At 43.3% G+C, this 27091-nt stretch overlaps 2 protein-coding genes across 3 annotated transcripts in view; one reads left to right on the top strand and one right to left on the bottom strand.

Moving 5' to 3' along the window:
- The window catches only part of clu (clusterin), a 41097-nt gene extending 36928 nt beyond the window's left edge, over nucleotides 1-4169 (top strand). The window contains exons 9-10 of the mRNA XM_084315427.1: nucleotides 1526-1716; nucleotides 2600-4169. Of these exons, the coding sequence (XP_084171553.1) occupies nucleotides 1526-1716; nucleotides 2600-2612 (204 nt within the window). The 3' untranslated portion in view covers nucleotides 2613-4169. The remainder of the gene's footprint in view (nucleotides 1-1525; nucleotides 1717-2599) is intronic.
- Nucleotides 4170-12109: 7940 nt separating this feature from the next.
- The window catches only part of reps1 (RALBP1 associated Eps domain containing 1), a 129212-nt gene continuing 114230 nt past the window's right edge, over nucleotides 12110-27091 (bottom strand). For both annotated transcript variants that reach the window (XM_084314756.1, XM_084314757.1), the window contains 4 exons: nucleotides 23320-23409; nucleotides 19471-19625; nucleotides 18285-18390; nucleotides 12110-12908 (listed from right to left, as the gene is read on the bottom strand). In XM_084314756.1, coding sequence (XP_084170882.1) covers nucleotides 12840-12908; nucleotides 18285-18390; nucleotides 19471-19625; nucleotides 23320-23409 — 420 coding nt within the window. In that variant the 3' untranslated portion in view covers nucleotides 12110-12839. The remainder of the gene's footprint in view (nucleotides 12909-18284; nucleotides 18391-19470; nucleotides 19626-23319; nucleotides 23410-27091) is intronic.

Here is a 27091-nt window from a genome sequence, read left to right as displayed (position 1 = left end):
CGGGACAGGAGAGAGTGTTATTTATTCACGTCCCCACCCAGTGAACCGGCAACCTTCCGGTCCCAAGCTCACTTCTCTACCCTTTAGGCCACCACTGCCCCATAGCTCATTTTAGAGGAGTGTCGCATAGAGGAGAGGACAAGAGAGGAGAGGAAAGAAGATCATTTTAAAGAGCAACCACACACAAGATAATTTTGCTGCCCCCCAGTCATTGATATTTTCACCTTGATGCACACTCTGCCCCATACTGTGATGTCAGAGTACCTTTTTTTTCAGACATACTTTGATAGTACCTCCAAAAAGGTACTCTGTAGGGGGGGCACAGAGGCATGACAGGGGGGGCCTTGAGATTTATTTAAAAAAAAAAAAAAAAAAATGGGATTACAGAAAATTATCACTAATTATCACTGTTGCCATATTTGGATAAGTTTGACCATTTCTCAAAATCTGAAAATCATTATTTAATAAAACACAGAAAAGGATCACCAAGTTACTCTGGATAAAAAAAACTTTACAGACAACATTGAGACAAAGCTTCCTGACACATCTCCATCCAAACTCTTGGAAGAACTAATTGAAATCTCATCTGATACCACCTGGAGAGCTAGTTTCAGAGTGTGGTGCTGAGTACCAAGTATCTCATGATGCAGCAGTTAAGGTGTTGATACCATTCAGCACCACATATCTGTGTGAAGCTGGCTTTTCATCCATGACAGCTCTGAAAACAAAATATAGGGCCAAGTTGAGCCTTGAGGATGTGTTGCCTTGTCAAAGACCGACAGCAATAAAGACTGTTTGCTTATTTCCTATGTTTGCTTTGTAAATTCCCAGTCACTGAGTTAAGATCTGCTGTTTTGCAAATATGTCAAAAACAGAGCGACAGCTGATGAGCTCTTCAAAATTATTGACAGTTACCTGACAGAACATGGACTGAAATGGGAGAACTGTGTGGGCTTTTGCTCTGACTGTGCGCAGGCCATGGCAGGGAAAATGAGGGGGCTACAGGCGCTCATCAAGGGGGCCTTGCCAAACACGCAATGGACGCACTGTAAATTCACAGAGAGGCGCCAGCGTCAAGACAGCTTAGCCCTGAGCTGAATGAGGTTGACAGAAGTTATAAACGTGGTAAATTTCATCAAAACCTGACCCCTGAAAGCGCGCCTGTTCTCTGCGCTGTGTGAGGAGATGGGAGCTGACCATTCTGCAGTGCTGTTTCACAGCGAGGCAAGGTGGCTCTTGCGAGGTAAGGTGTTGTCAATTTGAAAGGTCACGATATTGGTGTTATTTCAATCAATTTAAACATGGCCCATTTCATGACTATTTTGTTGGGGCGAGGGGGGGGGGCCCAAAATATTTTGGTCCGCCAAAGGGGGGCCCGACAGAAAAAGTTTGAGAAGCACTGCTGTAGGGTGAGGATATCAGCCACTAGGGGGCAGCAAAAGAACCATGTGTTTAATTACTCTGAATAATCTCTCTCTCTCAACAATAAACATCCTCTCTCATCCCATGTCTCTCCTGTAAGCAGGTGATCTCCACGCAGAGTGAGGACGTGCCTGCTGTAGAACAGGAGAACCCGGCAGAGACGAATGTCTCCGTGCAGGTCTTCGACTCCCCTCCCATGACCTTCAGCGTTCCAGGAGACATTCCCTGGTCCGACCCCAAGTTCTCTGAGGTGGTTGCCCAGGAGGCACTGGACCGCTACAAGGAATCCACCGTGTGAGTGTACCCCCTGATTCAGCCTGGAGGACACCCCTTATGCAGGCTGGAGGGAAAATCTATTCCACAAGGCTGGGTGGAATATCTGCCACTGGCATTGGTGACACACCTGTACCAACACTGTGTCCACCAAACACTATTTTTGTCTGGTTTCCACCTTCCCTATTAGGATCTCTGTTTCACAATCTATGACATTTATTTTTCTTTGCAACGTTTGCCATAATTTTATCTATTCAGACTATCGATTTCGGTGAAGATGCGCACTCATGCATGCAAAGTTTTGAGTTGATTTATAATGGGGAACTGGCGCGGGACATGCGTGCACACCTTGTTATAAATAGGAATATCGTGCACAACCGTTAGCATGCAAATCCTAAGCAAGGTTTTATAAATGAGGCCCCTGATAAGTATAGGTAGACTCTTGCCTAGTAACGGAGGCTGATTGGCCCGGTTGGAATTCCAACCAGAGAAAGCACCAATAAGGGCAGCAGGACCAGACCCTGAATCAGAAAATTATTTAAAAGTAAGCAGGATTAGCAACGAGTCCAGGCAAAATAAGTTTCACATGTCGTCTCGTATTATTCCCTTAACAAGATATAGAAAAGATATTTATATAAGAAATACATTTAAATGATAATAAAATTGCTTTATTTATTCATTCAACTCAGGGTCAGAGACAACCTTTTTGGCATCTGCTGTATCAAAAGCGAATGAACAATTTCTGTTGTTTTGTCAATTTGTCTACGTAATTTTTAAAGTTTGCCTTTATGTTTATTTATTTCCATATGGGTTGTTTTTAATAAAAAAAAAAAAAAAAAAAAAAGCACTTTTTGAATATAAAAATAAAAATACACTATATCCAAACTGTTTATTCATGTCTCAGGGTGGTGAAGTAAGCCCAGCAGTGACCGGACCCGTCCCCCCCCCCCCACGTGTTCTGGAAGGTTCAGAGGGAAATGGAAAAACCTGAAGCCACCACATCTCACCTTGAAGTCTCTCCCCTCCTGTCTCACCTGAAGACTCTGCTGTCCTTTGATTCTGTTTTAAAGAAGCAGTCGGATCGTCTTAGATCCTTTCTTCTCAAAAGTTTCACATGTCTCATTAGAGCCGTGTGTCCTGCTGTAAGATAAGAGACAGATATGTAGGCCTCCCTATTCTCTTAAATCAATATAATTCATGGTCAGGGTTCCCCCAAAGCACGTTAGCACTGGGATAATCTGTGTTATATCACAGGTTAAAGACTTGACTGTATGAAATGATGGTTTGTCATCTTTTCTTCACAAGGTACAAGTCACACTGTAGAAAAAGTGTTCCTATAGTTAGTCTATATAGACGGGTTTCTTGTTCGTAAAAGAAACTAACTGTGTTGAGCTGCTGCACTACAAAAGTACCACAGGGCTCTGGAGAGACCATGGCACTCCCCTGACTAAAAGTATAATGGAGCTCTATGGAGAGACCATGGCACTCCCCTGACTAAACGTATAATGGAGCTCTATGGAGAAACCATAGCACTCTCCTGACTAAAAGTTTTTTCAAACAAAAACTTCTGGATGTCATTTTGCCACATCAGCAAGGCTGTGAGTCATTCACTTTTTACATATCTAGCTTTGGCATGGATTAATTGTTTAGATCGCTAGTATGGCTAACAAATGCAAATATATTGTAGTCTGCCCCGTTGTTCTGACCAAGATTATGTTCCTCTTTGCCGTTTACCAGAAAATGGAACGAGTGTTGGTAGCATTCCTCTTGGAAACCAGGAGAAGCTAGTTTGGAGCTCATGGTTCTCCTTGGTTTCATTAAGGAATACTTCCAATATTTATATTCAATTTAAGGGGAAACAAAGGACACATTTAGAAACTATGTCCACAATGTGACATGTGCCTGGTGACGAAAAACAACCAAATAAAACAACAAGTGTCATGGTTTTCCCTTCAACATCTCTAGAGGGTTTTTGGAGAAATCAAGCCCAGAACAGCATTTTCATCGTGGAGCAGATTTATGATCTGGTGTTTTTGTTAAACCCGGCTCATAGCCAGTCTTTTTAGGTTGCTGATAACCTTATTGTTGAGTTGAACAATACCTCTTCACTGTAGCAAAATATTCTCAGATGTGTCTTTTATTCTCCCCCAATTCTTGAAATCTCATTTGTTCATTGTTGTGAAGGATTGTAGATTATTGCTTTGGTGGTGATAAACTAGCTTGCTGAGTCTATAGACTAGGACTAAGGTTCGGCACTGTAAGCATTGCTCCAGTCTACGCTGAGTCTATAGAATAAAGGTTAGGTGCTGTAAGCGTTGCTCTAGTTTACACTGAGTGTATTATATAGACAAAATATTAGGTCCTGTAAGTGTTACTCTAGTTTACAATAAGAGACATACTGCTACTGTTCAGCATTGCTTTAAGCCCCTGTACAACATCCTGGCAACAAACAGAGAATGAATAAAACATGCTCAAATCTACGCTGTGCGTCCAAGTGGTTTTTATCAAGAGGTACTAACTAGAGCAGCGTTTCCCAAACTTAGGGTTGCGACCCAAAATGGGTCGCGGACCCGTTTTTATTAGGTTGCCAATTAAAAATGTTTTATAATAAAATAATTATTTATAAAGAAATAAAAAATGTATTAATAAAAAAGCTGTAGATGTGTTGATTCAGTTTGGCACCACATACTTATGTGAATCTGGGTTTTCTACTCTAGCATACCTGAAAAACAAATACAGAAACAGACTAAATGCTCAGCATGACCTCAGAATAGGACTTTTTCAAAAACCAAGCCCAGAATAGATCTGCTGGTTGAAAACTTCAACCAGCCACATACCTCTCATTAGATTTCATTGTGCCATAGATGAAATATTATACCCCTTCTAGCATGATATCAGGTCAGTAGAATTTTTAAATAAGTCGGTACAAATTAATCAGAATGTTGCTCAATGTTGGGGTTAAGGTTGAGGGACGGGGTAAGAAATAGAGTTGAAAAAGGGGTGAGAAATAGAAAGGAGAGTAGAACATGTTTGTTCATTTAAAAGTGTTACAAAATTGTATGTACATAATGGTATGAGGTGGTGAGCAACTTAACATTACACTCTGATTATTGCTGTGATGTACTTTTATAATTAAGTAAATACATTTCATATACCGGTACATTTGAAATTCATGGTTTGTTGTGTTCTTTATCAGTAGTTTATAAATGTATGTTATGGCAATTCATGATGTATTTTTGTAAGTTTGGGTCCCGGGGAAACACCAAATTTCTCTTTTGGGTCTCGAGCTGAAAAAGTTTGGGAACCCTTGAACTAGAGGTTTAAAGGAACATGCCAACGTTATGGGAAATATGCTTACCGTCTTCAGTCAGACAAGAAGATAGATACCAATTTCCTCACTGTGGCTTTAGTAGTGAAGCTATCCGGTTGCAAGCCAAATGAATGGAAGAGGACCACTAGCTTAGCTTCAGACTCCGGGAGAGATGTTTTTGGCCAACGGCTAGGCTAGCTGCTCCATGTCCGCTTCCATTAATTTGTGCTAATACATACCAATTATTTGCTTGTTCTATTATCCATCATCCATAGCAACACCCATATATCACTGCCACCAGGGGCTGCTGGTCACTAGAGGGCGCTAGGGTGCCTGAAGGTATTTATTTGACACTAATTTAATTAATCTAATTTGGCCTTATAAAGATTCATTGTTCCTTAAAGCGTCTATGGATGAATCTCACCCATGGGAAATGTACTGAGAAACACTATCTGTTGTGATAGGACTGCAGGCCTTATAGTGAACCATTGTTCCTAAAGGCTCTCAAAAGCACGAAAACATTCTTAAAATGTATCTTATTAGAACCAGATCGGACTGGATCTCAGGGACGTTTTGACTGGGGTTGAACTCAAGTAACGCAACACAGGACAACGGTTACCGCCTGTTTGGGGTGAACAACCATTACCTCATCACTTTATTGACCAGTCACCTAGCAGTACATATCAAAAGTTAAACTACTTCATGGGAGGAGTTTTAGGTCTATAAAATCTTGTCAATCACTGCTCATCATTCCACCTGCATTCCATCTGTGGACCTCCAACGTGAGACCACTTGCGGTGGAATCCTTTACCTGTGTGACTAGAATAAATCATCCTTTGGTATATTCTGAAATCTGACGTCGTCTTCAATCATTATAATTATATCAGATCCACCTGTTGTGTTATCTTCTACCCTTTGTCCTGCCGTGGCAGCAATCAACAAACACGCTTTTACATTTACATTTAGTCATTTAGCTGACGCTTTTTAGTTAACATCGCCACACAACTGAACGAAGGCCACAGGATTTGGGTGAGGAAACACCTTTTTCACCATTATCAGTTTGCAGAGATGGGATATGGAGTCGCACAAAACATTCTGAAGGATTATTTTTAAAGATTCGTTTTTTTTGGCATTTTATTGCTTTTTATTCCGGACAGGCCCCCCGGCAGAGAGGAATGTTGGGGGAAGACATGCAGCAAAGGTCTCCGGGTCCGGGAGTTAAACCTGGGACGGCTACGTTGCACTGCAGCGCAGTTACGTAGTGCGCCACCCTGGCGCCCCATTCTGAAGGATTTTTTTTTTAATTCACTTTTTATTTTTTCTGTTTTTTCTCCCATCCCAATTTTAGTCGTGCCAATTCCCCCCTCCCGTCTTGATCGTTGCTCGCATGTGCCCCCCACTGGTCGGTCGTAGGGAGGGTTGAAGAATCTATCGCATGTGCCCTCTGATAAATGCGGAGTCAGCCAGCCACTTCTTTTCACCTGCCAGCGCGGACTCTCATTGGCAAGGTGTAACGTGTGGGAGGCTCACACTACCCTCACCATCTCCCTCCCTCCCTCGCTGTGCAGGCGCCCTGACCGACCTGTAGGAGTCGCTGTTTACAACGACCAGATTACCACCCATCGACTCCCCTCCCGCTGACTCTGCCAATTGAGTCAGTATGACGGCCGGCCCAAGCCGGAGGCAACGCTGACAGCCGGATTCAATACCGGTGTCTCACGCGTTGGTGACGAGTGCTTAGACCCAGCCGCCTTCCCATTCTGAAGGATTTTAATGATTATATTTCATGGTCAAATGTAGAGTTATAGGCTGGGGAGTATTTGAATCTTTTAAATTATATTTCCTAAATTTGCAATTGGACTAATGTGCAGGACACTTTGTTTAATAATAAAATGTATTTCACAGTTCATTTTCATGCATACATGTAATGTCCCGGGGGAAACGGCACCCATTCTGTAGAATCCCTTATTTTCTAATAACATCCCCTCAAATAATGAAGATCTCATTTTGAGAATCTTTTTTGTTGCCATGTGGTTGTTATTCATTTATATGACAGAATTGTGCCATAGCAATATATGAATAATAATATTGAATTATCACCCAACACTAATATAACTCTTCAAACGGATCAATAAACTAAATGGGCACCGATATGAATCGCATACGAATGTCAAATAGCAACATTTACCAGTCTGCCACTTGCTTCCCAGCACACAACCAATGAAGAAAGCCAGTCAAGAGAACAGCGTTTAAAATATTGTCCCATTTTAATTTTTGTTTGTGTAAAAATCACACAGCTGCTAGTGGCCTCTGCAGAGATACATCCATGCAGCGAAACACCTAGGATCCCACAGCCAAGAGAGAAGCAATTAAATAGAAGATTCTTTCGCTGTTAGTCAGCAATTAATGCAAATTTACATATGAAATCAAAAGTGTGTATCATACACAATATACAACACAGACCTGGGCACAAAAAAACAACAAAAAGAACATTCAAAATGCCATTGAAACACCACCAGGAGCAACTGGACTACCGTATGGGTGGGGGTTAGGGGGGCATCAGGGGCAGTTCAATTGGTTACATTGCACCAGGTACAGCAAAATCAACCAATCCCAGCTGGGAGGTATTTAACAGGGTTATGAATGGTGTTTGTTGCAGGTCTGAAAACAACCAAACCCCTCAACAGACAAACACTCACACGTACGCACCCACACATACATGCACGCACACACACACCATCATCATCATCATTCTTAACAGCAGAAAAAGAAGGCGAACCATGGTACCACAACAAGGGAGAGAGGTCAGTCCGTCACCATGGAGACCTGAATGCAGAGGGGAGTAAGGCTTCAGAGGACCCGTCACCATGGAGACCTGAATGCAGAGGGGTGTAAGGCTTCAGAGGACCCGTCACCATGGAGACCTGAATGCAGAGGGGAGTAAGGCTTCAGAGGACCCATCACCATGGAGACCTGAATGCAGAGGACCCGTCACCATGGAGACCAGAGGGGAGTAAGGCTTCAGAGGACCAGCTTCTTCAAACAAACACGGGATGCTCCACAAACAAAGAAACAAACCAAAAAAAAACAGAAGAATATATATATATTTAAAAAAGAAAATTTAGACAGTAATACCAGACATTTTAGGGTTCCGGCACAGAAATGTCATCATTACAGATTCTATACACTTGAGATAAAAAAAAATTTAGTGGTTCAAGGTTTTAATTTGTTTCATCTTTAAAGCGCCATTTTCCTTATTTTTTCTCTTCTCAAATACAAGAGACAGACTGGAGCTGAACATGCAGGCAAGACATCCCCAGGAAGGAGACAACCAAACCCATAAAGACAAGGGGGGTGGGGGGTTCTGAAAGGTCAAAGTGCAGTAGGATCATTCAGGTCTGCCGTTTCTGTCAGCCAGTTTTCCCCCATTTGGTTGGCCTGTTTTTTTCATGTGGTCGGCTTGCAGGCTTCATCTACACCCAGCGAGGGGAAACGCTGCAGGCTTCATCTACACCCAGCGAGGGGAAACGCTGCAGGCTTCATCTACACCCAGCGAGGGGAAACGCTGCAGGCTTAATTTACACCCAGCGAGGGGAAACGCTGCAGGCTTCATCTACACCCAGCGAGGGGAAACGCTGCAGGCTTCATCTACACCCAGCGAGGGGAAACGCTGCAGGCTTCATCTACACCCAGCGAGGGGAAACGCTGCAGGCTTCATCTACACCCAGCGAGGGGAAGCGCTGCAGGCTTCATCTACACCCAGCGAGGGGAAACGCTGCAGGCTTAATTTACACCCAGCGAGGGGAAACGGACAAGCTGCCCCAGAGTCTTGTTTCAATCCCATCAATTCAACATGGTTAAGGTTTCAGCCCATCTGCAGCAACAGTCATCTCACTGAATGTGTAGAATGCCCATTTGTCCTCCCATGTTGGAAGAAACAATGGTTGCTAGGTGTCGATATGAGAAATATATAATCATTTGGCGTCTTATTACTGGATCTTGTAAACGAGTCACAGTGGAACAGTAACGTCATACTTTTCCAGTGTTTTACCAACTCCTACCACTGCACAGACATTTTCTTTTTCGAAAGTGGTTATCAATAGTTACATGCAGCCATGTTAGAAGAACTACACAAACATACTGTGCAAAGCTCCTATTCCTGGAGCAGGTACGGATTCCATGGCCCACTTAACAGCACTTCCAGAGGGATGTACCTCAGGAATCTAACCTGTAACGTTCATGTTACAGCTCAGTCTCTCCATCCACCCGCCCCCACCCTCCATTGAATTGATCAGACTGAATGTGAGCTGAGCCTAACCGCGGTGAAGCTAATCTGTAGTCAGTGAAACCCATGTCCCCCTGTAATGACTGAGGTTACATTTAGGGCCAGGGAAGCCGATCAGTAGTCAGCACTAAAAGGGCATAAAGTGGTCCTACCCACACTGAGGTTTCTATTTCGGGAAATGGACACAACCAGAGAATATTGTTGCTGGTTTGAACTAGCAGTAGTAGTTGTAGTAGTAGTAGTAGCAGAAATAGTTTGTAGTAGAAGAAATAGTGAAGTGTAGTTACAGCTGTCTTAGGATGATACATCATTCTTGCATAGAACCAATTCATTCAGCTGGACAACAAAACGATTATCAAATCGGAATAGATCTGGGTCTGTGTGCCCATATCTGTCTGTGTGCCCGTATCTGTCTGTGTGTCTGTGTGCCCGTATCTGTCTGTGTGTCCATCTGTCCCTAGATCTATCTGTATTTATGGTTGCTGAGGCTTAAAGGAAAGGAAAGGTTCAGGAATTCTGCTCAATAATCAAGCCTCACCATGGGAGAGCTTTTGGGTTTGGGTTCTGAGAAATTAGCAACCACCTCCTGTTAGCATCCATTAGGGCATGAAACGGTTCCTCTCAAAATTACATACTACCGGTACATAAAATAAGTACTTTCAAATAGGTACGTCCTTTGAAGTGGCAGTAGTATAGCCTATATATGGGTGTTTTGAAAAATGTAAAAAAAAGAAAAAAAAAGAAAAAAAGAACAAAAAAAACCATCTCTGTGTTCAATATAGAATTAGAAAAAGGTTAGTAGCTACAACTCCAGAAGACATGACGCAGTTGACTAGGTGGTCGTTCAATGTGGCCCACAACGCATTGCGCAGTGTGAACGCAGTGAACACGTTCACACTGCTAACAGAATGTAGTCATATGTGGCCCAGACCACCTCTGAACGTGGTCTGAGGAATGATCAGTGCGTCCTCAAAGCTTCTTGGGTGCGTTCACCTGTACTTAGAGCTGTCCCGTTGTGATCAGATCACCCAGATCGGACCTTACTGCCAGGTGGGAACAGGGCTTTAGACCAGCCTTCCTAAACCTCTCCTTAAACGGAAACCAGTCTGAGATCAGCCTTCCTCCTTAAAAGGAAACTGGTCATAGACCAGCCCTCCTGTACTGAGGAGGTATATAAACACAACCCCTGGTATCAGGGACCAGTTTAAATCGTATCAAACTCCACAGCTACACTGACCTGCCGGGTTAGTTATAGCAAGTCAGGTTTGGGACTTTGGGGACATCTGCTGCTTCATGCTACATACTATTTTGTTTGCAAATCGTCAGTACAGTACAGTATTACAAACGGGCACTTCCACCTGGGTGTGCAAGTATGTTGTATGTAGTATGTCACACACACTCCAATCCATGTACTGAACAGTACGCTGCAACAGTATGTAGTATGATGTACATACTTTGTGATATTTAGTAATGTCTGGTTGCTTATGAAAAGAAGCTTTCATGTCTTAATGTGTCTACTGTGTCACTATGGTCCAACAAGCGACAGCTCTCTGAGAAGACCTTAGAGAATGAAAACAGGAAGTGATGGTTGGACCATGTTTTCAATAGTATTATACACTGCAACCTTTCAATCTATGCGACTATTATTTGCCTCACTGAGATGTTTAAGTCCCACCACACACACAGCTAGCTAGTCCCACTATGCAGTTAGCTACTCCCACTATACACGCATAGCTAGCTAGTCCCATCATACATACAGGTAGTTAGTCCCATCATACATAGTTAGCTAGTCCCATCACACATACTGTTACAGCTAGCTAGTCCCATCATACATACAGCTAGCTAATCCCATCACACATACAGCTAGCTAGTCCCATCACACATACAGCTAGCTAGTCCCATCACACATACAGCTAGCTAGTCCCATCATACATACAGCTAGCTAGTCCCATCATACATACAGCTAGCTAGTCCCATCATACATACAGCTAGCTAGTCCCATCACACATACAGCTAGCTAGTCCCATCATACATACAGCTAGCTAGTCCCATCATACATACAGCTAGCTAGTCCCGTCATACATACAGCTAGCTAGTCCCGTCACACATACAGCTAGCTAGTCCCATCATACATACAGCTAGCTAGTCCCATCATACATACAGCTAGCTAGTCCCATCATACATACAGCTAGCTAGTCCCACCACATACAGCTAGCTAGTCCCATCACACATACAGCTAGCTAGTCCCATCACACATACAGCTAGCTAGTCCCATCATACATACAGCTAGCTAGTCCCATCATACATACAGCTAGCTAGTCCCATCATACATACAGCTAGCTAGTCCCATCACACATACAGCTAGCTAGTCCCATCATACATACAGCTAGCTAGTCCCATCATACATACAGCTAGCTAGTCCCATCATACATACAGCTAGCTAGTCCCGTCACACATACAGCTAGCTAGTCCCATCATACATACAGCTAGCTAGTCCCATCATACATACAGCTAGCTAGTCCCATCATACATACAGCTAGCTAGTCCCATCATACATACAGCTAGCTAGTCCCGTCACACATACAGCTAGCTAGTCCCATCATACATACATACAGCTAGCTAGTCCCATCATACATACAGCTAGCTAGTCCCATCATACATACAGCTAGCTAGTCCCATCATACATACAGCTAGCTAGTCCCATCATACATACAGCTAGCTAGTCCTATCATACACAGCTAGCTAGTCCCCCCCCCTCCCCCCCACACACACACAGCTAGCCCCACCACACACAGCTAGCGAGTTCCACCACACACACACACACACAACTACCCCTCTTTTAACAGAAGCACATAATGGTGACAGAATCTTTAATTTGATCTCAATTTTAATAAAGACTGCCCGGACAGATCGCAAAGTACAGATAGGGACACACATGTAGGCACGGTCAAACACACACACGATCACACACGCATGGGCGCACACAAACACACACACATATATACACGCACACAAACCAACATACCCTCTCTGCCTCAAATCTTCAGTCATATGGACAGTAGGAAAATAAGACGCTAGCTAACATCACTGAGCCCATCTCCTCCTCTCCCACCTGCCTCTCAGCCAGACGTCATCTTTGTATTTCTCAAGAAACACTGAAAAGTGCCAGAGTTCATAACACCCCCATCCCGCCAACCCCTCCCTGGTAAGAATGCGCTCTCCGCACCATTGGCTGCGACAGTGTGTTTGTGTGTGTGTGCATGTGTGTGTGTGTGTGTGTGTGTGTGTGTGTGTGTGTGTGTGTGTGCGCGTGTGTGTGTGTGTGTGTGCGTGTGCATGTGTGTGTGTGTGTGTGTGTGTCAGCAGTCCACCCATGGCAGATTTGAGGGTCCACAGCAGAGCAGGTGTAGAGAGAGAGGCGAATTAAGGGGGAGAGAGGGAGGCAGGGAGAGGGGGAGGGAGACGGGTCACGCAGAAGGCCTCGCCTCCTTCCCGCTCGGCTTTCCAGATGGGTTACATGGTGGAGCTGTTAAGCCTCATGGCTTCGGGTTAAAGATGAGAGAAGGGTCTGAGCTGCTCCAGTTGAACCTCCAGAGATATCCTCTCTTCTAGCAGGTCCTGAGAAACAACAGCACTCAGAGTCAGGGTCCCTGCAGGTTTCAACAAGTTCAATTTAACATATTTTTTAACCCTTTCACTGCCACACTACAGAAGGTTAACCCTTTACTATCTCACTACCGACGGTTAAAACCACTTTGAATAGAATTGAATATCTATTTCATGGTCATATTGGCAAAAAAAGTATGAAGGAAAATTACTATGAAAGAAGTAATTCCATATGCATTGTTATGGGGGACGTGATTACTGTAAGGCTATTTCCATACTGCTTACTTTGCAGCCCGGACATTTCCCCCAAACACATTTAAACAAGATACAGAGAGGTTATCACAACATAGAAGTGACTTCATAATCCAATACATGTTTAAGACCTATACAAATATTACATGTAAGACTTTTATTTTTCTCATCTACTTTTTCTCCTCCTATTTTTCTGTATTTTTCTCCCATCCCAATTTAATCGGTATGCCAATTCCCCCCCTCCCCTTCCTGGTCGTTGCGCGCATTTGCCCCCTACTTGCCGGTCTAGGGAGCCCTGAAGTCTATCACATGCTTCCTACAATACATAGGACACAGCCAGCAGCCTCTTTTCACCTGACAGCGCGGACTCTCATTGGTGAAGTATAACGCGTGGGAGGATCACACTACCTTCACCAGTTCCTTCTCTCGCTGTGCAGGCGCCCTGACCGACCTGTAGGAGTCGCTGTTTACAACGACCAGGATACCACCCACCGGCTTCCCACCCGCTGACACTGCCAATTGTGTCAGTATGACGACCGGCCAAGCCGGAGGCACCGCTGACAGCCGGATTCGATACCAGTGTCTCTGCGGTGGTAGACAGACGCTTAGTCCGTTGCGCTACCCGGCCGCTACCCACATGTAAGACTTTTTAAGACCCCATGAGAACCTGTACAGTATATGTTATGGTAATGATGGGAAACTGGGATTTTGACCATTCAACCATGGGAGAGGAAGCCTTTAACAACCTCCCACACATGTGTCCACGGAACGGTGAGCGCATGTTTAGTTGTTGTTGATGCATAACTGAAACAGATCAGGGTGTTTACCACCAAACGTTACCAATATGAGCTGAGAAGAGGAGCGCACTAATAAACACGTATCTCTGTGTGTATATGCCTGTGCGTGTGTGTGTACCTTCACCTGTTGTAGTTCACTGTTGAGTCGTGCTACTAGTGTTGTCAAAAATATCGATTTTTCTAAACATATCGATGTTTCAATACTAATTTCCCGCATTATCGATACTTTCTGCACTATCGATACCAGCTGGCACGCGGTCTTCTCTCATCCTACAGCAAGTTGTTGACGCACACACACGCTGCTCCCAGTGCATTGCCCCTGCCCCTCCCCCTCCTCCCCACAGACCCGTCTAGTGTCAACATCTCTCATTCGCTCTGAAGAGAGCAAGAGTGCAGCTCCTCTTTCAACATCACTTGAAAATGGCCCAGTAAACTATTCACTTTAGTTAAAAGCACAAGGCGTTGTCTAACGTTATGTAGCTGACTAACTGGCTAGCTACTGATAGCTCATATCAACGGCTGATACCACCATTGGAGATCGTGTTTGCAGCTGTTGGCTAGCTAGCTAGCTAACGTTAGCCACCCAGCTACTGTAGCCAGCTAATACGGTCTGTGCTGGCTGCACCTTTTAATTCGCAATGGAGTGGAGCCAAATCGATGTGATTGGCTGAGACTGTATTTTGTACAGTTGGCTGGCTGCTGTTGTGGATTGGGGTAGCCAGCTAGCTGGCTGGAAGTTCGTAGTGCAGTAGCTGGCTGGCTAACGTTGGCCAATATAGCTGTAACTGAACGCCAATGATGCTAGCCTTATGTGATCTTATGAGTTTCAGTTCATAGGAAAATACTTCGACTATAATGGTCAGAAGTAAATTAACTTAGATGCCGTTATGCTTAACACGCATTCCTGGTGAATTGAAAATGGGGGACCCCGGTGTAAACAAGACTAAAGTATTTTTCTGGTCTGCATCCTCTTAGCAGTTCTGTATTAAGCCGTACTGTATTGTACCCATTCTGCAATCTGTTAATTAAGTTCTCAATCAAAGTACTATTAACATTACTTAATTTCTAAGATTAGATTAGATAATTTAGTTATTTTTAAGAGAAACAAAGGGTTTTAAAAGTGTTATATTTCTCTTCTCTTATAATACCAGAGAGAATGTGAGGAGAAGCGACCAGCAACAAAAGCTAAAAAAAATATAATAATAAAGAAATTTACATTTTAAGATTAAAATCTTTTCCCTGTGGTATCGAAAATGGTATCGAATATCGATACTTTTCAAGGTATCGTATCGAAGTTAGAAATTCCAGTATCGTGACAACACTACGTGCTACTACTGTGTGTGTGCGTGTGTGTACATTCAGGTGTTGTAGTTCTGTTGAGTCATGCTAGTACTGTGTCTGTGTGTGTGTGTGTGTGTGTGTGTGTGTGTGTGTGTGTGTGTGTGTACATTCAGGTGTTGTAGTTCACTGTTGAGTCATGCTAGTACTCTGTGTGTGTGTGTGTGTGTGTGTGTGTGTGTGTGTGTGTGTGTGTGTGTGTGTGTGTGTGTGTGTGTGTGTGTACATTTAGGTGTTGTAGTTCACTGTTGAGCTATGCTAGTACTCTGTGTGTGTGTGTGTGTGTGTGTGTGTGTGTGTGTGTGTGCATTCAGCTGTTGTAGTTCACTGTTGAGTCAGAGTCAGGATAGTACTGTGTGTGTGTGTGTGTGTGTGTCTATGGTTTACCCATATATCAATTACTGTAATTTAGTTTGGGGTAGTACTCATCAGACCAAACTTGAGCCCATATACCGTCTGCAGAAACTAGCTCTAAAAATAATCAGCTGTGTTCAACGAAGTCATTCTTCTCAGCCTCTATTCCATAAGTTAGGTATACTCAGTGTTTATCAAGTGAATCGTCTTCAGACTGGTTTATTTGGGCATAGTTCTTTAAACAGAGCCCTTCCCCCTTTTTTTCATGACATGTTTGCCCACAATCACCAAATTCATAATTACCCCACACGTAGTTCCTGTTTGCTTAGACCACCCTTTTCCCGCACTTCCCAATCTCAGTTTTGTTTGCTCTACCGAGGGTCAAAGTTGTGGAACTCTTTGCCTCCACATATTTTGGAATTTTCTTTTCTGAAATTCAAAAGAGCACTGAAATCTCATCTCCTAGATCACCAATACTTCCCATATGGACTTCCTTTACAAACTGTGGTCTGATGGCTTGTTGTATTTTGTTATTGCATTTTCGTTTTATTATATATTCTTCCTGTCATTAATTGTTTTCTCTACCAGAAATCGTATGGCATGGGTGCCTGCTTCGGTGTCTATGTAGGCCTGCTTGTGTGTGTTTGTTTGGTTGGGGGGGGGGGGGGGGGGGGGGGGGTTATATTTGATCTTGATATAATGTAATTTTGCTTCCTGGTGAATGCCACATGCAAGCCCCTTGAGGGTTTTTAGGCAATTCTCCTACACATCCCTTGTGGATTATATTGTATTATATATGTAATTGTTTTTATATGTGTAAATAAACAAACAAACAAACTGTTGAGTCATGCTAGTACTGTGTGTGTGTGTGTGTGTGTGTGTGTGTGTGTGTGTGTGTGTGTGTGTGTGTGTGTTTTGATTGATTGATTGTTTGAAAACTTTATTAACAGATTGCAGAATGGGTACAATACAGTACAGCTCAATACACACAATTGTTAAGGGGATGCAGACCAGAGAAAGACTTTCGTCTTGTTTACATCAGGGTCCCCCATTTTCAATTCATCATAACATATATGACACACGACATACAGATAGACAGTACTGCTACATCTATACATTTATGACATGTGTGTGTGTGTGTGTGTGTGTGTGTGTGTGTGTGTGTGTGTGTGTGTGTGTGTGTGTGTGCATTCAGCTGTTGTAGTTCACTGTTGAGTCACGATAGTAATAGTACAGTGTGTGGGTGTGTACATTCAGATGTTGTAGTTCATGGTTGAGTCGTGCTAGTACTGTGTGTGTGTCTGTGTGCAGGGCTGTACAGTGCGAGATATATATTGCACGTGCTACAGCAACATCGGTCTGTGCGATGAATGGATTTACTTCAGTAGCACTGGTGCGATAGGCATTCGGTTCATATAGATACTCTTATTTTGAAAATCATGTAGCGGGTCTCATTTCCGCCTAAGCGCAGTTCCAGCTATAATAACTATGGCTCCGGCAGCTAGCAACGCTCAGTTCATATCGATACTCTTATTTTGAAAATCCGTGGTGTCTTGACTCATATCCGCTCAGCTCACAACACAGCAGTACTCGTCTCGCAGTAGCAGCAGTAGCGTCTGGAACACGCACATTGCAACATAGCAAGGCTAGTGTGCCTATTTCGCCACCCAAAACAAATCCTTGCCGTTTTAATCCGCAACGGGTCAAATGCATATAACATGCTTTGCAATCCTCGCCATTCCTTTATGACCACGTCGTGTTTATGACCGGAATTAACGTTACGTTAGCACAAGCTAACAACAAGCTAAAACCCTGTTCAGAGCGATAGAGTGGGGCAGAGTGGGGACTGGGAAGGAGGGGGGCATTCTCCCTTCTGTGTGTGTGCGTTTGAAAAGATATGAAGTCAGACGAGTATATTATATTGATAGTAAATGTACTGAGGGTGGACAGATAATGTTGATATTTAAACATAAAAAATACAATACATAATAAATGTATGCATGATCATCATGCAACATAAAACAATTGCAGGAACGGTTTGGGAGAGGAAGGGGTTTTAGGTTGCGTGTTAAAAAATGTTTACTTAAAGTTTAAAGCTCAATATATCAAAACGTGGCACTTTATAGTGAACGGGAGGTCTATTTGTATTAAAAACAATAAATCGTTTTTTTTACAAATTATATTTGTTACCTTTTGAGTTGATCTAAATGTTACTGATTGTGTTAAATGGGCTTATGATATCATCTCATATCGATTGCAGGCACCTGCATTGTATCGTATCGTGGCAGATATCGGCAAATATCGTATCGTTGTCCAAAGAATCGATATCGTATCATGATTAAACTGGTGATTCCCACCCCTAGTAGAGTCCATACACCCAACACCAAATCCCATAATTCCTTACACGTAACGTGTCTGGCTGTGTGACGTCAACTTGTCAGCATGAAAATGACAGCCAAACATGGCACTGCAACTAAATAACACAAATACAATAGGCACATTTGTGACCGTTACAAATATAACACGTTTTATACTTGTGCTACAAGATTTTGGCCTGTGCTACAAAACTATCAACCTCTGTAGCACCAGTGCTATGTGCAAAAAAAGTTAACGTACAGCCCTGCTGTGTGTGTGTCTGTGTGTGTACCTTCAGCTGTTGTTGTAGTTCACTGTTGAGTCGTGCTAGTACTGTGTTTGTCTCCTTGTTTCTTCTGATGGAGGCTTGGATGGCCTTCTTATCCTTGCCCACCGACCTGAGACACACACACGTTTTGTTTTTTTAAGTTCCTAAAGTGATTTAAAAGAATAATCTTGAACATTTTCATATAGATAAATGTATATTTTGCTACTCTCTATCACCAACTGATTCTATCTAGTGATTCTACCTTGAGATGATTCTATCTAGTGATGATTCTACCTAGTGAGTCCCATATAGGGACGACAGTGGGCAGGGGCGACAGTGGCTCAGGAGGTAGAGCGAGGTAGAGCGGTCGTCTGGTAATCGGAAGGTTCCCGGTTCGATTCCCGGGCAGTGTGTCGAAGTTTCCTTGAGCAAGACACTTAACTAGGGATGTCCGATATTATCGACCTACCGATATTGGCATTAAAATGTGATATCGGAGAGTTTTTTAATTTTACATTTATTTAACCTTTATTTACCCAGGCAAGCAAGTAAGAACAAATTATGATTTTATTTATTGTCAAAAGTATGCATAATGTTGTGTTAATTCCACAATAAGAGATATCGGTATCAACCGATACCGGTATCGGTTGATATCAGTATCGGAAATTAAGAGTTGGACAATATCGGTATATCGGTATCGGTAAAAAAGCCAATATCGAACATCCCTACACTTAACCCCTAATTGCTCCTGATGAGCAGGTCGGCACCTTGCATGGTCACCTCTGCCGTCGGTGAGTGAATGTGTGAGTGAATGGGTAAAAAAAAATGGGAAACGTGTCCCTTTTACTGGCCGGGTGTGGCTACATGTTTTGACAAGTAAAGGCAGGTGTCTAGTAGGGATGCACCGATCCGACTTTTTCAATCACGATACCGATACCTGGGCTTTGGATATCGGCCGATACCGAGTACCGATACGATACCCATTGTTCAATTAATAAACTGTATGCCTCACTGTGTGGAAGAGACTGGGATCATTCTTTTGTGCAAGGCAACATCAGGCTTGACTTGAAACATTACTTTCCTAACTTAGTGAAACAAAATGTAACAAATTAACAGATATAAATGTACTGTATTGTTATTTCTTATTATATTATAAAAAATATAATTTTTTTTAATTATTCCTATATATATTTAGTTTTTTTACCGATACCTGGGTATGGAGGGTTGTGTAGCTAAGACAGCAGCGATGAGGTTCAATTTCTGCGGGCCGTGCTGCTCGTCCTCCGGTCGAAGCTCGTCCTCCGACTTCAACCTCCGACGCACCGGCTTGGGGGGTGGGGCCAGGGGGCCGGACGAACACTTTGTCTGATGGGGGGGATTAAATACCAGCAAATCCGATTCAACAAAATAATCTGATGGGTGTTTCAATATTAGAATACTTGAGGGTTGTTGAAGCTATTTGTACCATCTGTTTTGGATTATGGAGACATAGTTTATAGACATGCTGCTGCTTCCACTCTAAAGCCTTTGGATTCTGTATATCATTCTGCCCTTAAGATGTATCACTGGTGACAGTTAAGGGCTCTACATGCTCGAGCAACTGCAACACGACTGCGACACAACATCGGCAACGCAACAATGTTGCAGACACTCTGCCTTTATGCTTCTGCAACATCCACGCGTAACCTATGCAACATTGTACAAATAAATGTACAAAATAAACATCTTTCCGGTGTTTTAGACGTTGCTCTTTTATTTTGAAACCCCCCGACCAGAAGTATTATTGCTGCTGCCGGTTCAGTGTTTTTGAGCTGACGCTAAATACAAATGTTGAGATTGTTGGTGAACAACTAACTTTAGGTTAGTTTTAACGTTAGCTAGCAGCAGGGATGGACGCCGTTGTGCAAATGCAGGCAGCTACAGGCACTCGAGGAAGAGCTGCTGATTTTAATCGGCAGGAGAGAGAGAGCTCGTCAAAGCCGTATATCCCTGTGGCGCGGTCGTAGGCACGAAAATGCAGCTCAAAACTACCTGTTGACTGTTGTATTAAATTAATTGATTGCTGGGGCGCTCCAGTAGCACACCACATAGCGCGCTGAGTCGCGAAACGGTCGCCCCGGGTTAGATTCCTCGACCCGGTGGCCATATGCCGCATGTCTTCCCCTTTTCTCCCGTTTCACCCTCTCTCCTCTGTTGGTCCTGCGTGGCCAAAAGGTCCTGCGTTGACCAAAAAAGCTGAAAATGCTATAAATAAAATCTTAAAAAATATATATATATTTATTGATTGCCGTTTAACTTGTCCCTGTGTCCAGTCCTTTCGATTAGCCCCACCCGTTCATTGTAAACAATGATGGATGGAATTATATTAACGTTACTGTGTGTTGTAGCTATGTTAATAAATTCTGAATGGCATTAACGTTAGTTGGGTATGATAGCATTGAATAGCATCAACGCTAGCTGGCTGGCTACAACGAATTCTCACAAGCTGGCATCGTAAAATATCAACATCAGCCATGGGAATACTGTTTACTAAATTGTGGAGGCTTTTAATCGTCAAGGTAAGAGGATTTGAAGGCGTATGCTATGGAAGTCTTCCCCTGCAGCTCCACTTTGTTGAAATGTACATATAACTAGGGCTATAGGATAACCACCAGGTTAATTCACGATTTTTGTATTGGTTTGTCATGCCAAACCAATTACATAATCCAACATATGTGTAAAAAACTAACATATTCCAGTTGACTGTATATTTTTTGAATGATTCAAAAAAAGAAATCAATACTTCCATTTGTATAAATTACATTAACACATTGAGTGCCAGCGATGAGATTTATCGTTAGTTCATGCCGACCGTTGAGTACCAGCGACGATAAATCTCGCTTTTTTTTTATTAGCGATTTGAATTCATATTTCATCAATCTAGTCTCACGTTAGTGCTGCAACCTCTCTCTGAGCTCCATTGGGAAAATACCGCCCCCTATCGTCTCCCTGTGGTACTGCACCCTTTGGAATGGATTGAAACGTGGGGGGGGGGGGGGGGGGGAATCCAGCGTCCTCATTTTACTTCTCGGGCAAGCCACCCGAGAGGATCCAAGTCATTTCCGAGCCCCAAAACAGCGTGGAATACATATTTCCAGTATGCAGCGTTGGATCAATAAACGCGATCGATATTTGGAATGGCGATCAGGAATTGGAATAATATTTTTGGAGAACATCTGATCTGAGGTAAGGAAACTATTTTACCAGTCTTAGGATAATCAGAACCTTTTTCACAGAGATATCAGCGTGTGCCATATGTGTGTGTGTGTGTGTGCGTGCGATCAGGAAATAAAATATTCGATTTTTCAGCCCGCTTATTTAGCGTGCATAAGTTCACATATACTATCGATAATCTAGCGTTTATTTGAAAACGATTCATAAATAGGCCAAAAAATTACAACGTTTTTTGTGTATTCCAGAATATTCCAGTAAAGGGCGTTTATCACAGAATCTTGATATTTTCCTGAAACTTAAAAAAAACAAGCGTTTTTCAAAATGGTATAAAACGGAAATGAACCGATTAAAAAACAATCCGTTTCGACAATGTTGACTGCAAACAAGTCATTGATAAGCGATGGCCAGATTAGACACATTTTAAGACATAGTTTATGCGTTTGCAAATATGAGAGCTCCATCATTGAAGTGGACGCTGGCATACGGAGCCCTTTAGCGCCCCGCGTGGCTGGAGCTGAATGTGTTAACTATCGAGGATAGTATTCCTGCCTGCGGAACCAATATTATTATACGACAGCCCCGCCCCCATTCACTAACCAACCAACATCCTCGCAACACCCTCTGCGACATCTGCAACCATGTTGTGTTGCAGTTGTGTGGCAGTCGCGTGGCAGTTGCTGGAGCATGTAGAGCCCTTTCTGGTCCCCATCATTGTATCCTGGATGATAAGGTTGGAGGGTCCTCCCTGGTAGAGTGATGTAACTGGCATCCGTTTCTGTACAAAGCCAATGTTGATGCCGACATGTGGAATGTTTTGCAGAGCACCATAAAACTCAATACTTTAGTATCCATTGGTCAGTACCATATACCATTTCGCCTCAGTCTGTAGTTGTTTTAATTGTTTAATTGAATGACTTTTCCGTTTCTATATTGTTTTTGTATTACGTTTTGTACCTCTCGATGACACTGAATGAGAGCTTGCTCTCAATGATCTTTCGAGATTAAATAAAGATTGAATGAATTTATTTTATTACCAAGTACATTTTTATATATATATATATATATCAGGAATTTGTCCTCCGACATTTGACCCATTTAACTATGTAGAAGCATCGGCAGCCACACAGTCCAGTGCTTGGGGACCAACCAGCCAGTTAGACCAAAGTGAACCAAATCTAGGTGTATGTTTGAGGTACATGGCTGTGTGTCACTGACCGCGCCACTGTGCAACACATAATGTCCTCAAAATAACTCTGGAGAAGGATGTTTTTTTTTTTATGTTCTGTGGTTTCCCCCATTGGAATGATCAGAAGCTGTGAGAGCTAGAACCAACTCATAAAAACATCTCACTCATCCGTGGTTCAATAATTGAACCCTTGCACTTAAGAACCATATAAGTCAGTTTTAAAATTGACAGCCCATGTATTTGCAGTTGTGAAGTTAATCTACATCACTTGAGTGTGAAATATCACAACTATTCAACCTCTACTGTCTTTCACTATGAATGAACACAACGCTCTAACTTACCATCTTTAGATAATAAAGTACTCAACCTCTACTGTCTTTAACTATGAATGAACACAACACTAACTTACCATCTTTAGATAAAGTACTCAACCTCTACCGTCTTTCACTATGAATGAACACAACGCTCTAACTTACAATCTTTAGATAATAAAGTTTCATGGTATGGTTATCGTTCTTCGTCTGAGGTACTCAATTGATGATATTGTAGTTGGAATTGATGGCAAATATATATATATATATATAAATAAAAATATGGTCAAAGTTGAAATCACCCAGAATTATCCTTATTATTATTATTAAATAGATAAAGTCAGCATACAGAGTTGATGGCTGCCGTGGATCTGTCCTCTGATTGGCTGTCGCTCTTCACCGTTCTCAAAGGACCCGCCCCCTCAGACAACTTCTCCACCTGAGAACACACACACACACACACACATTCAATATATAGTGAGCCCCATGAGCATTTGAACAGTGACATTAACCCTTTCACTGCCACACGACAGAAGGTTAACCCTTTACTATCACACAACCGACGGTCGACTGTTGTGTGGCAGTGAAAGGGTTAACCTTCTGCGTATTGTCGCAGTGAAAGGGTTAACCGTTTGGTAGTGCGGCAGTGAAAACAAAACACATTTGCTGAGAATATGACGCTCCCCATTGCCACAGTGTGACCTGCTCACTAACTGAACTAGTAGGATACAGTGTGACCTGCTCACTAGCTGAACTAGTAGGATACAGTGTGACCTGCCCACTAACTGAACTAGTAGGATACAGTGTGACCTGCTCACTAGCTGAACCAGTAGGATACAGTGTGACCTGCTCACTAGCTGAACTAGTAGGATACAGTGTGACCTGCTCACTAGCTGAACTAGTAGGATACAGTGTGACCTGCTCACTAACTGAACTAGTAGGATACAGTGTGACCTGCTCACTAGCTGAACTAGTAGGATACAGTGTGACCTGCTCACTAACTGAACTAGTAGGATACAGTGTGACCTGCTCACTAACTGAACTAGTAGGATACAGTGTGACCTGCTCACTAACTGAACTAGTAGGATACAGTGTGACCTGCTCACTAGCTGAACTAGTAGGATACAGTGTGACCTGCTCACTAGCTGAACTAGTAGGATACAGTGTGACCTGCTCACTAACTGAACCAGTAGGATACAGTGTGACCTGCTCACTAACTGAACTAGTAGGATACAGTGTGACCTGCTCACTAACTGAACTAGTAGGATACAGTGTGACCTGCTCACTAACTGAACTAGTAGGATACAGTGTGACCTGCCCACTAACTGAACTAGTAGGATACAGTGTGACCTGCTCACTAGCTGAACTAGTAGGATACAGTGTGACCTGCTCACTAGCTGAACTAGTAGGATACAGTGTGACCTGCTCACTAGCTGAACTAGTAGGATACAGTGTGACCTGCTCACTAACTGAACTAGTAGGATACAGTGTGACCTGCTCACTAGCTGAACTAGTAGGATACAGTGTGACCTGCTCACTAGCTGAACTAGTAGGATACAGTGTGACCTGCTCACTAACTGAACCAGTAGGATACAGTGTGACCTGCTCACTAGCTGAACCAGTAGGATACAGTGTGACCTGCTCACTAACTGAACTAGTAGGATACAGTGTGACCTGCTCACTAACTGAACCAGTAGGATACAGTGTGACCTGCTCACTAGCTGAACTAGTAGGATACAGTGTGACCTGCTCACTAGCTGAACTAGTAGGATACAGTGTGACCTGCTCACTAGCTGAACTAGTAGGATACAGTGTGACCTGCTCACTAACTGAACTAGTAGGATACAGTGTGACCTGCTCACTAGCTGAACTAGTAGGATACAGTGTGACCTGCTCACTAGCTGAACTAGTAGGATACAGTGTGACCTGCTCACTAACTGAACTAGTAGGATACAGTGTGACCTGCTCACTAACTGAACTAGTAGGATACAGTGTGACCTGCTCACTAACTGAACTAGTAGGATACAGTGTGACCTGCTCACTAGCTGAACTAGTAGGATACAGTGTGACCTGCTCACTAGCTGAACTAGTAGGATACAGTGTGACCTGCTCACTAACTGAACTAGTAGGATACAGTGTGACCTGCTCACTAGCTGAACTAGTAGGATACAGTGTGACCTGCTCACTAGCTGAACTAGTAGGATACAGTGTGACCTACTCACTAGCTGAACTAGTAGGATACAGTGTGACCTGCTCACTAACTGAACTAGTAGGATACAGTGTGACCTGCTCACTAACTGAACTATTAGGATACAGTGCGACCTGCTCACTAACTGAACTAGTAGGATACAGTGTGACCTGCTCACTAACTGAACTAGTAGGATACAGTGTGACCTGCTCACTAACTGAACTAGTAGGATACAGTGTGACCTGCTCACTAACTGAACTAGTAGGATACAGTGCGACCTGCTCACTAACTGAACTAGTAGGATACAGTGTGACCTGCTCACTAACTGAACTAGTAGGATACAGTGTGACCTGCTCACTAGCTGAACTAGTAGGATACAGTGTGACCTGCTCACTAGCTGAACTAGTAGGATACAGTGTGACCTGCTCACTAGCTGAACTAGTAGGATACAGTGTGACCTGCTCACTAACTGAACCAGTAGGATACAGTGTGACCTGCTCACTAGCTGAACTAGTAGGATACAGTGTGACCTGCTCACTAGCTGAACCAGTAGGATACCTGCTCACTAGCTGAACTAGTAGGATACAGTGTGACCTGCTCACTAGCTGAACTAGTAGGATACAGTGTGACCTGCTCACTAGCTGAACTAGTAGGATACAGTGTGACCTGCTCACTAACTGAACTAGTAGGATACAGTGTGACCTGCTCACTAGCTGAACTAGTAGGATACAGTGTGACCTGCTCACTAACTGAACTAGTAGGATACAGTGTGACCTGCTCACTAGCTGAACTAGTAGGATACAGTGTGACCTGCTCACTAGCTGAACCAGTAGGATACAGTGTGACCTGCTCACTAGCTGAACTAGTAGGATACAGTGTGACCTGCTCACTAACTGAACTAGTAGGATACAGTGTGACCTGCTCACTAACTGAACTAGTAGGATACAGTGTGACCTGCTCACTAACTGAACTAGTAGGATACAGTGCGACCTGCTCACTAACTGAACTAGTAGGATACAGTGTGACCTGCTCACTAACTGAACTAGTAGGATACAGTGTGACCTGCTCACTAGCTGAACTAGTAGGATACAGTGTGACCTGCTCACTAGCTGAACTAGTAGGATACAGTGTGACCTGCTCACTAGCTGAACTAGTAGGATACAGTGTGACCTGCTCACTAACTGAACCAGTAGGATACAGTGTGACCTGCTCACTAGCTGAACTAGTAGGATACAGTGTGACCTGCTCACTAGCTGAACCAGTAGGATACCTGCTCACTAGCTGAACTAGTAGGATACAGTGTGACCTGCTCACTAGCTGAACTAGTAGGATACAGTGTGACCTGCTCACTAGCTGAACTAGTAGGATACAGTGTGACCTGCTCACTAACTGAACTAGTAGGATACAGTGTGACCTGCTCACTAGCTGAACTAGTAGGATACAGTGTGACCTGCTCACTAACTGAACTAGTAGGATACAGTGTGACCTGCTCACTAGCTGAACTAGTAGGATACAGTGTGACCTGCTCACTAGCTGAACCAGTAGGATACAGTGTGACCTGCTCACTAGCTGAACTAGTAGGATACAGTGTGACCTGCTCACTAGCTGAACCAGTAGGATAGTGTGACCTGCTCACTAGCTGAACCAGTAGGATACAGTGTGACCTGCTCACTAGCTGAACTAGTAGGATACAGTGTGACCTGCTCACTAACTGAACCAGTAGGATACAGTGTGACCTGCTCACTAGCTGAACCAGTAGGATAGTGTGACCTGCTCACTAGCTGAACTAGTAGGATACAGTGTGACCTGCTCACTAGCTGAACTAGTAGGATACAGTGTGACCTGCTCACTAGCTGAACTAGTAGGATACAGTGTGACCTGCTCACTAACTGAACTAGTAGGATACAGTGTGACCTGCTCACTAACTGAACTA

Source organism: Notolepis coatsorum (assembly GCF_963971535.1).
Source record: "Notolepis coatsorum genome assembly, chromosome: 5".
In the NCBI taxonomy this organism is placed as follows: domain Eukaryota; kingdom Metazoa; phylum Chordata; class Actinopteri; order Aulopiformes; family Paralepididae; genus Notolepis; species Notolepis coatsorum.
This window is presented reverse-complemented; position numbering and strand designations above follow the sequence as displayed.